The sequence below is a fragment of the Brachyistius frenatus genome, unplaced genomic scaffold, assembly GCF_029030835.1.
Source record: "Brachyistius frenatus isolate BFR_SWC_R1_liver_20210118 unplaced genomic scaffold, ASM2903083v1 Contig_224, whole genome shotgun sequence".
Classification (NCBI taxonomy): Eukaryota; Metazoa; Chordata; class Actinopteri; family Embiotocidae; genus Brachyistius; species Brachyistius frenatus.
In genome coordinates, this window is record NW_027210823.1 from 208715 (window position 1) to 220000 (window position 11286).

The window sequence follows — 11286 nt, forward strand, 5'->3', positions numbered from 1 at the left end:
TGGACACATTTTATTCACTTTGGATTTGATGAGAGAAGTTGAATGGGAGTCTATGGAGCCGGAGGCTTTTTGGAGCCGACCTCTAGTGGCACTCGCTGGTATTGCAGCTGAAGACACTTCTGGATCAGAACCATTTTACAGACCTGAAGCTACGAACTCTTTTATATCCAGACTGTGGTCTGAAATCATATTTAATTATGTCTTTTTTAAATTGTGGTAAAAATATTCTCTTTCATTTGAAATTAATAATATTAATAGTTACATCACAATAAACTTTATTTCTGAAATGATTTTCTAAAGCAAATATCATAAAGTGCTTTAAACTTCAAATGAAACTGATAAAAGTATTAAAGCACCGCTGTAACAAAAGTTCATTGTGAGATTTAAAAAGATTTAAAAACTGACAGTGAAGTCTCATCTCAGCTCGTCTTCAGCCTTCAGTCTGAGGTTTCTTCCTTCATCAGCTCATTAAGCGATGGGTCTGTGTGCATTAAAAGTTGCTGCTTCAAAGATGTTTCAGCACGATCTGCAAACTGTCAGCTTCTCGTTGTAACTCCACCTCTGAGACATCCAGCGCTGCAGTGTGAACAGATGAAAGAGGAGGAGATGTGGATGAGTGTGGTCCTATCTGCTTACCGTCAGAACAACGTGGTTCTTGGACCGGGCAGCTTTGTGGAGCGCCGTCATGCCGTCTTTGGCTCTGAAGTCCAGGTGAGCTCCTCCGTTCTTCAGCACCTTGATCATCTCCACCACGTTGTCCAGGTGAGCCGCGAACGTCAACGGGCTCTCTGAGGAAAGAAGATGGAGATAAAAACATGATTCCAGCTTCTGCTTCCACAGTTTGCTTTTAATAAGAGTTGATAATAATATCAGAATCTCTTTTTAACAGTCTAAAGGTGCATTCAGGGTGTGTCTGTTTCCCCTTCTGCTGGTTTAACGGTGGATAATCTTGAGTAATGTTCATGGTTCTAAAGCTGATGACTCACAGACAAATCTAACTTCCTTTTCCTGCAGCTTTAATGTTATTTAATATAAAATGGGTCTGTTTTTCTCTCAGACTGAGTAAATCCTCCATGTCCATGCAGGACTTGTGTTGTGAGAAGTTATGTAAGGCCCAGAGGAAAAACAGAGGGAACAGATTCAGGCCAACGCAAGCTAATTGCAAGTAATATGAAAATGAAGCAAAAGCACACAGCAGCTTCATATCTGAATTTGGAATTCATCCCAAAGGTTTAAATCATAGACTGTACAGAAAACTGGACTAAAACTGCCTTGAAGTGTAGTACCACTGAGGGCCACTAGGGGCTGCCTCTGAAAAACCTCTGTCTCCAATAGATTCCTATTCTAAAAGCATCAACTTCTTGTGCTATTGGCTAAATTCAGCTATGTTTGGGGGTGTATCTGTAGGCGTGGCATAGTCTCCTCAGATTCTTAAGATCCTCCCCTCGCTCCTTCCCAGCTCGTCCAAATATGGTCACTTCTGGCTCCATGAAACCAAGATGGCTACAAGCAAACAGGAGGCTTCAAATTAGCGGTTGACAAACCCAACAACTGTTTTAAATACAGGTGAGGTACACACCTTTATTTGAGGCCTGAGACAGACTCCACCCATCATGACATGCATAACTGATTTAATGTGTCTGCTCTCATGTTTATAAAAGACTCTCAGTCCATGTTACACTTTCAGCTCAGCTCATTTTGTCATGATGAAACGGACTCCCTGCTGTATTTCATAAAATAAAGATCTATTTGGAGGTTGTTTCCTGCCGTTGGCTCACATTAAACTCCCACTCGTGACAAACAGCTAGTGTGGTTCACTCGGAAGTGGTCGGATTTTTAGTCTTTTCGTGGTAGTTAAGTGGAGAATATTCAAGTTTGAATGAAGCTGTGCTCACCTGTCAAAACGAGGGGAAATACATGAGTGAGTTTCAGGATTCACATTAAAAAAAATCTATAAATAGAGTGTGAAAGTAAATGAGGACGCTCCGGTCCACCAGCATGGACACCGTCTCCATCTGTGTATTATTTATCCTCCTGCCTTTGCCACCACTCTGCAGTTCATTTGGGGTTTTATCAGCTGTCCTTTCAGAGCAGGTTGTTTCCTCTCAGAGCTGATGCTGATGAAAGCAGGTCAACTGTCTGTCACAAAATTAGTTCGAGTTGTAAAAGGAAAACTGAGGTGATTAAAACATCACAGCATATTTCTAAATGAGGTCATCAAAACAAAACTTCAAGACAGCAGACGTGTCCCAGTTAGACTTTAAACACTCCTTCTAACAGGAAACTGTGTTTTCTGCAGGTCTGCAAGAAAACGCTCATTTACCTTGTAAGATCTGGCAGTTGTTGTTATTTTCAATCTATATTTTAAAACTATGAGCAGCTTTTTTCTGCACTGACTGCATGTGGTGGCGGAGCGTGGTTTGGCTCAGCTGCAGGAGGGACTGATTGGGGGAGTGGTTCAGGGAACGGTGCCTGGATGAGGCTTCATTAGCCTCAGCTGAAATCAATGACTGATTGTCCCCCTCTTCCCTTAAAAAAAAACAAGCAACAGGACACCAGGTCTCTCACTCCTAGGGACACGGAGAGAAAGGCTGGTTGACAGGTTGCGGACAGGTTGCGGACAGGTTGTGTGGCATGTGCTTGAATGCCCGGCAGGAGAGCACCAGAGTTAAAAGTGATCGTTTGTGTGGAATAAACAAATTGGAACATCGTACTTTGGTGAAATGTTGTGCGTTCAGCCGATAAAACCCACAGTGACGGCAAAGATGTCTGTCACACTGCAATACCACCAAGTGCCACTAGAGGTTGGCTACGTAACTTTACTTATTTTACTCCAAACCACGACCCGCCTCCCTACTTCGACTTTATCACTCTTCGTTCTTCGTCACATGAGCTTTTCTTCAATCCTGGACAAACATACTTTTCACGCCGACTCAAGGCCCTGACAGATGTCCTCTAGTGGACTGATGTGTATATTACATGCTTTGGCGTTACACCGGGTTGGATGAAGAAACGTTAGGTTTTTATCTCGGGAAATGTTTAGTTTTGTTTCTGTCAAGATCAGAAATTTCGACTAAAATGTTTTTAAAAACAGAAAACATACAGCTTGATCCCAGTAGTGCCTGCATGATGTATTTATCACCATTTTTTTTTATCTGGTTAAAAAGTCAAATGGGGTTTAAAAGTTTTTATTTAATGTGTGAAAACTCCTTCCTGTGATATTGAAGACAAAACAGAGCAGTGTTGGAGTGAAACTGGATGAAAACTGAACTTCTACCAGAGGAAATGAACTCTCCGTGTTTGTTGTGATTGAATTGTGGATAATTTCCACAGAAGTGGAGCTGGAAGTGATCATATTTAAACAAGTTGGGGCGGCGCAAGGGGGAGATCTAACTGAGAACCTGAGAACACTACGCCCCGCCCCCAGGCATGTCAATCAAAACAGACATGTCCCCAAGCCAGAAGCCAGAAATGACCATATTTAATATTTATTGCCATATATTTTCAATTGTCCAATCACCATCTAAATGAATAAAGTTTTAAGTGTAATTATAACATTTGATATTTCAGCTTCATGTTCAGCTGCTCACTGATCAGCGTCATGAACACGCTGACTTCAGGCCACAGCTCATCACCTCGGCAGCGTTGCTGTGAAAACACAGACACCGAGTCTTTGGCTATAATAAGTGTGTTTCCTCAGGATGCAGCAGGCGGACTGAACACACACTCCCCTCTCAGGAGTACCTGGTACACAACTGTGTGTTCACACCTGGAACACATTCACACACAAACACAGTCCTTCACTGCTGCCCACCGGGCCACGTCCTCCATGTTCCAGTTTCTACACGTCTGTGTTTAACGGGCTTCTAACATCTGGTACCGAGGCCGAACAGCTGTTCCAGCACAGTTTAACACTGTGGTTAACTTTGACCTTTGTTGACAAAAGGTGGGTGTTGTTAAAACTCCGACAGCTAAGAGGCAAAAATGTGTTTTCTGTTCATTTTTCTGCAAATACGACAACTGTCCTCCTCCAAGTTTTCAGATGCTCCTTTTCCTTGTGACTGTAAACCAACATGTGCCCACAGCGCTCTGTCAATCCACCAGGTTTCAACCTTTATTGTCCCTGAACTGTTGGGTGTCTGTGCTGGTGTGCAGCCTGCAGCCTTACCGCCGGTGTCACCGTCGTGGTAGTTGGGGTCCAGGCCTCTCTCCAACATCTTGGACACTTTGTCCACCTGGTTGTGCTGAATAAGGTCCATGAACTTCTTCAGATTGGCCTGTGAAACCAGAGAAGAAGAAGATTACTGAGAGAAGGAAGAACAAACGGAGGTGGGTGTGAGGGAGAGGTAGACCGGAGAGGTTCAGAGCTGCACAAAGACTGAAATAGAAGTGGAGATAGAGGAAGGTGTCGAGGGTCAAACACAACGGAGGGTGAACAGTGGAAACGATTCGGAAAACAGTTGTATTAACGACAGAGGAATAGAAAAGAAGTGTGCTCAGGAGGCGACGCTGAGGACTCAGTGGTGATTGTAAAACGTGGAATAAATGCTCCTTTCTCTTCTGGTCCATCTGCTGTCTTTCTTTCCAGGTCGCAGGATAAAAATAGATAAGAGAGCAGCTCCCCGAAGGAGAGGAGGAAATGAGGGAAGAAGAATGAGACAGCAGAAGAAGAAAAAGACAATGGAAAGCAGTGAAAGAAGAGATTGGAAAGAAAAGGCAGAAGAATAAATGAGGAGTGAAAAGGAAGAAGTGTGGGATGGGAGGTGAATTAAAGTTGTCCTGGTCCTGATCCACCAGAACACAGCAGAACATTCATTATAATAATCTTTTAACAGCTGCTGTTTATAGTCTGAACCAATCCATCCAAACATCCCTGAATCCGTTTGGATCCTGTGAATCTGAACTTCTCTTCTAAAGACTTTTATAGTTTCCTGTTGCCCTTTTTCTCGGGACCCATTTTGACTCACTGCAGGACAGCAGAGGTGAACTGATTGTGTTGTAACACGACAATGAGTCAGCATGCTCAGGAAAATACCAGAACCCTGGAACCAGTTCACCAAAATGGAAACCAGCCGGTATCAATGAGTCAGATGGTACACGGGGTTGTAAGGCTGGTGGTTCCATGACCGTGTCCTTCTGTGTCCTTAGAAAAGACTGAACCAGAAGTGGTGTTGGACGGCAGGCGAGCAGCAGCTCTGTGATTTAATGGGAGATCAATTTAAGGTCTATTAGCACCAATGCAGCTCTCAGCTCCTTTAAATCAGGCTTTAAGACTTTTCTGTTTGCTGCTGCCTTTTATTGAACCAGATTTGAGGACATTATTTCTGTATTTTATGTCGTACACTGCATTGTAACTTTGATCCTCTTTTAGCTTGTTCTTGTTTCTTTTATTCCGATGTTTTAATCACTGTTTTTATTGTTTTTAAAAGTATTTTTCTTTTGCTTGATATTTTAGTGCCTTTAATGTTTTCATGTTGTTGAAGTGTGTTGTACCATTAAACCTGCTTTATCTATTATTGCGAGGTTTTATGATCACGTACTAGTTTCATGGTTAAATTCGTTTCCTCAGATGAAGCCCTGTTAACCTCTCAGATAATACGTTCAAAGTTTCTGCGTATTTACAGTTAAATCCTTTGTCTCTTCTTCACGCGATACCGCAGCTCACTTCTACTTTTCTACCGGTTCTTTTTCTTTCTTCTGGTGTTTAACGGGTGATGATAGTCTGCCTCTGTTTCCTGTAATTGGTCCAAAAGTCCAAACCAACCAGAAAGTGTTTTCAGACCACAAACGAACCGAACCGTGGTTCAGTTTGACCCGGTCGGACCGGAGTTTGGTCAGAGAAATAAATGGTTCTATGTTATGACTGCCTTGTAAACCTCCTCCTCTGATTTTAATTAGTTGTATATTAACATTCTTTATCATTACTATGATTTTGTGTGTGTGTGTGTGTGTGTGTGTGTGTGTGTGTGTCTCCAGGCCTTGGTGAATCACAGTCTGGAGGATGCTGAAACAGGTTGGGAGACTGAGAGCTGATTGGCTGTCTGTGTGAGCCCTTAGCCAATCACAAAGCAGCAGACTGCGTGGCCAACAGGATTAGCTCCAAAACGTTGTCTCCATCCAAGAAGCGGCTCCGTATTAGAAATCAATGTGTATCTCTGAGGAGCCACATTTATTTTCTGAATAATGACTTCCTGTTTGGTTCTGTTTGGTTGGTTCTGGTCTGAGAGGATCTTCTTTCATGTATCTGCTCTGTATTTATAAAACACGTCTTCTTTGAGTTTCTGTCTCTTCCCGTGCTCCTGTCCTCACTGAGATGTAGAAGTAGAGCAGCTGTCAGACGGTTTCCCAGCATGCCACAGACACCGAGCTGCCAGAGACACTTACGGTTTGGCTGCTGTACAGGATTACAGTATCTGTGGGACCGCAGCCCGGAACTCCACTTACACAACCAGAGGGGCTCAAAACCTGCAGTTTACTGTACGAATGTATCTCCCGCATTTAATTCCCCGCATTATAAATGACAGATTAGTGGGACTCGATGAAATTATGCACTCTAATCAACCATCACTAAGGTCATCATTCATCAGTGATGTCATCAACCATCAGTGATGTCATCGTTGGTTTGTGAACGTTATGAATCCTCCAGTTCAGATTCTGTCCGTCACCATCTTGATAGTTCGGAGCGGTTTGGAGCAGGAAGTGACCATATTTGGACGAGCTGGGGGAGGAGCCAGCGGTGGATCTGACCGATCTGATCGGAAACCTGACGATACTACGTCCCGCCCACCGATAGCTGTAACCTGACTGCACCACAGGCCTGTCAATCAAACAGAGCACTTTGAAAATGTAAAATAAAACTGAAAATGTTCCACTTCCTCACTTGGAGATAAAACATGGTAGAGAGGCAGGAAATGATGCATGCTGTTTGTCTGAGCACCAAAAGGCTCAATAAACATTTGCAGAACCAGCTCATGTCTGCAGAGGAAGCAGTTGTTCTGATTCAGTGATAAATCATTTGTTTGAGATCCAGTGAGCATTTCAGACCTCTGAACAGTCTCACAGAAAGACTCAGCATTTTAAACTTGCTTTTATTTTGAAGTTTTCTCTCCTTCCTGACTGAGTTCGTACCTTTGTGTGAAGTTTGGCGATCTGTTTCTCGTCCACGTTGGGCTGCCTGTACACTCGGCTCTTGTAGCGGAACTGTTGAGAGAAAAGACAAATTATTAAAGACAAACGGACGGGTCAAACAAGGTTTCTTTTAAATCTCTGTTCCAATAACAGAGCACACTTGGGAACCAATAACCTTTCTCTGAAAACTCCCCGTCACCAGATGTTTGCTCGACACCTCTGGATGCACCTCTACAGTGATTGTTACTGTGGAAGAGGATCACCGGAGATCAGCCTGAGATTTATTAATAACGCATTTCATTACTTTCATGGTGAGATGAGATTCAGAACGACTCCGTCTCGCCTCTGAAGGTTTATGGTCAGTATTTATCATTTTATTGTAATTATGGTTTTCGTTAACAGACGACATGTAGCTGCTGATCCTGCAGTTTAACGTGTCCTGCAGCAGCCAGATGGACAGTGCTGTGTATATTTACAATTTTCATCATGTTACACCAGTTTAAGAATGAATCGCTCATCACACTACTGGAGAGACAAAAGAAGGGAAACCTAGGTGGACGGAGCACAGGCACAGGGCAGGATGGCCTGGGGTGACCGCCCCGGAGGACGCCCACGGGCTTGGGGGACCGCCCCGGAGGACGCCCACGGGGCAGGACAGGTTCAAGGGACCTCTCCGAAGGACGCCCACGGGGCAGGACGGGCTCGGGGGACCACCCCGGAGGATGATGACGAGGCAGGGCTGCGACCCACCCGAAGGCAGCAAGAGCCGGAGGCGGGACGTCGGCTGCGCCGGAGGACAGAGCCGGAGAACGGAGCCGGAGGCGGGACGTCGACCGCGCCGGAGGACGGAGCCGGCGGGATGTCAACCGTGCCGGAGGACGGAGCCGGAGGCGGGGCGACGACCGCGCTGGAGGCGGGGCATCGACCCACCCGGAGGCAGCAGGAGCTGGAGGAGGGGCGTTGACCGCCCCGGAGGACGGATGTCGGCCGCGCCGGAGAGCCGGAGGCGGGGTGTCGACCGCACCGGAGGATACAGGAGCTGGAGACAGGACATCGACGATCCGTCCAGCGACAGGAAACGGAGGAGCAGTGCTACTGCCGCGTGGGCCACGCTGCAGGCCCTTGCGGGCCAACACCCTGGCCCGGATGGCGTCTGGATCATTGGCCGCAGCTGGAGGCACGGCCTGCATGATACTGTAGACCAACTCCTCATCCCGAATGGCATCTGGATCGCTCGCCGGCATTGCAGGGGTAGAGAGTCCGTAGTGGCGACTGACTGGGCCGTGGGCTCGCTCGTGGCGACAGACGGGTCTGTGGGCTCGCTCGTGGCGACTGACAGCTACACATCCAGAGACCAGGGGCATAGCAGGACCGGATGGCCGGTGACCCCGGCATCGCCTCCTTCTGGGGGAGTCCCAGAAAGCCAGGCGGGTTCCCTCAAACCCAGTCCTGGGTTCAGCGGAAACGGGATTATTCCGGCGGCCCTGACTGGCAAAATATTGAAATAAAGTCATGTACCTCGGCCCCGAGTCTGTGGCCGCTGGGTCCTTCCTTGGTCGTTTCATTCTGTCAAAAGGTGACACCTATCGTGTCCACTTGCTTCCAGTCGGGAGGGCGACTCAACCGACAGATCCGGGGAGACACGGCTGGCAGGGCAGCCGTCAGACCAGCGGACAGGACCGCTGGAAGAAACGGAGTCAATAATACTCCAAGTCGGGAGGGTAACTCCACCGACTGGTGACTTCGACAGGGAGCTCCGCAGGAGGAGCAGGATGGACGGAGAACAGACGGAGGACGGACGGGTGACTAACAAATGAACTGACAACCAGAGGAGTGCTGGGGCAGGGTACTTTTATCAGTATGAAATCCAATTGTTAATTAATATCCAGATGATACAGTAATGCACAGGCTTGCAATAGGTGGGGAAAGTCCCACCAGCACTATTCAACATGAGAATATTTGGCACAGTATCATGTCACCAATATCCTGTATTTAATTTTAATTTTATTGACAAGTCTTGTATACTTGTTACTTGATTTTTTTTGTGTGTGTGTGATTTTGACCAGGGAGGTGATCATGGAGATGCAGCACACCTGCAGGTGGTGATCAGGGGTGAGTGGCTGCAGCTGCTGGGACCGGTGAGGGGCGTGGCCACGGGAGGAGAGGAGAGGAGGACACAGAACAAGCAGATAGGGGACTGAGGGGACACAGGAGGAGAGGAGATCGGGGGGCAAAACAGAGGAAAACCGGACTCCTGACAAATGAGGAGTCGACACAGAAAGCTGCAGCTCAGCATCCAGAACAACATAAAGAGCTGCTGTTGATTAATGAAGAAGATCCTGGTCGTAAGATCATTTAAATTTAATTCAGTTTAAATTTAGTTTTATTTCATAATTTAACTGTATTTGTGTTAATTTTATGCTTTTATTCTGTTCTCATGCATTTAATTTATTTTCTATATTATGTTCCTTTATATCTGTTTTGATGTGAAACACTGCATGTCATTCTCTTGCTGGGAAGCACTTTGAGCTGCATTTCTTGAATGAAAGGTGCTTCACAAACAAAGTTTTTTTTTAATAATTTTTTTTATTTTTTATTATTTGGCTTCTTAAAGTCTGACACAAAACAGAAAAAGTGATATTAAAGTGACAATAAATCTGTTCCAAAAAAGAAGGAAATACCACAAGCTCAACTTAAAGCTGGAAGACTCACAAATGTAACAAATAAGCTAAACAATGTTTCATTAAAAAGTAGAATTTCTCCGTTTCAACGTGTGATATGTGTTCTTCGGTCTATTTGCAATCAAATACAAGTTCATGAGATTTGCAAATCATCGCATTCTGTTTTTATTTACATTTTATGCGTCACTACTTTTTGGGAAACGTGGTTATATTTGCATATGACTTTAAATCCACTGTTAATATTAGAATATATTACATCCTATACTTACTAACTGTAAACAACACTTTGCGTTTTACTAGCTTTGTACCTATACTCAGCACAATGACAATAAAGTTAAATCTAAAATAAAAAAAAACATCCACTGATGAAGAGCCTGCAGATTAAAATGTATAAAAACTGCACGTTGAGTTGTTGCTGCTTCTCTCAGGGCTCCATCTTTAAATGTGAAATGTTCCATCTGTGAAAGAACATCTATGAAATATTGATTCAAGATTTCCCTTCCGGGATCAATAAAGTTTATCTATCATCTATCTAACAGTGCCGCACCGTGCTGCGTTCAGGACCACTCTGGACTTATTGGTCCACCATGGTAACAAGATGAAGTATAAACAGAGTTTTGAATGACAGTTCTTTGTTTCTATCGCCCAGTAAATAAGATTTATAACAGAGCTGAGATACCGTTCATGTGTTATTGTTGAGTCTCCATCACCACTAAAGGTTCCACTGATGTGAATGTAGATGAGACTCTGAGAACAGTTTACCTCCAGAGACGGGACGCCCCTGCTGATTGGCTGCGGGTACTCTCGGAGGATGCGCTCCTCATCCAGGAACTTGCCGTCCCTCCCGTTGCTGGCCGGCTGGAACAGCCCGTAGTTCAGCACGTCTTTCAGGCTCTGGTTGAGCGTACACAGGATCCGCTGCTTGGCAACCCACACTGTCGCATCCGGGTTGAACCGCATGCATTTCTGCTGGGGGGGAGTGGAGGGGGAGGGGGGCACATTGATTAGAGAGTGATGATGGAGGGCTGGCTGGCTGCCACAGCAATCAACACACAAATGAAATATTCATATTTGTGAAGTAATGACTCAGCAGAGCTGTAACGTTATCAACGTGTGACAGACAGCCGACTCGTGGGCCTAAACTCCTACTTTTGATGGACACGTGAATATGTTGGGACATGAGACTGGTGGAGGACTAGAACAGAACCAGAGGACAATGGAGGCCAATCAGAGGAGGTCGCACACATCCAGCCTGCTTGGAAATCAACCACAAGCTCTCCTTATTGTTTTATTCTTCCACTGCTACATGCTAACAGGCTAACAGAGGCTGTGATTGACCCCCCCCCCCCCGCCCCCCGCCCCCCACCCGCTGGTCATTCAGGATTTGTGGCCAGGTGTGAATCAGAGAGGATTATGGGCCGCAGCATTCAGGACGTGTGCAGCTGCATGGGCTGCTCAGCCGGCGACACCAGCTGTG

General features: G+C 45.6%; 1 protein-coding gene across 1 annotated transcript in view; it reads right to left on the reverse strand.

Annotated features, from left to right (window-relative positions):
* Positions 1-11286, reverse strand: part of shank2a (SH3 and multiple ankyrin repeat domains 2a) — a 147604-nt gene that overhangs the window by 107184 nt on the left and 29134 nt on the right. The window contains exons 3-6 of the mRNA XM_069719783.1: positions 10572-10775; positions 7129-7200; positions 4169-4277; positions 637-788 (exon numbers count right to left, since the gene is read on the reverse strand). Of these exons, the coding sequence (XP_069575884.1) occupies positions 637-788; positions 4169-4277; positions 7129-7200; positions 10572-10775 (537 nt within the window). The remainder of the gene's footprint in view (positions 1-636; positions 789-4168; positions 4278-7128; positions 7201-10571; positions 10776-11286) is intronic.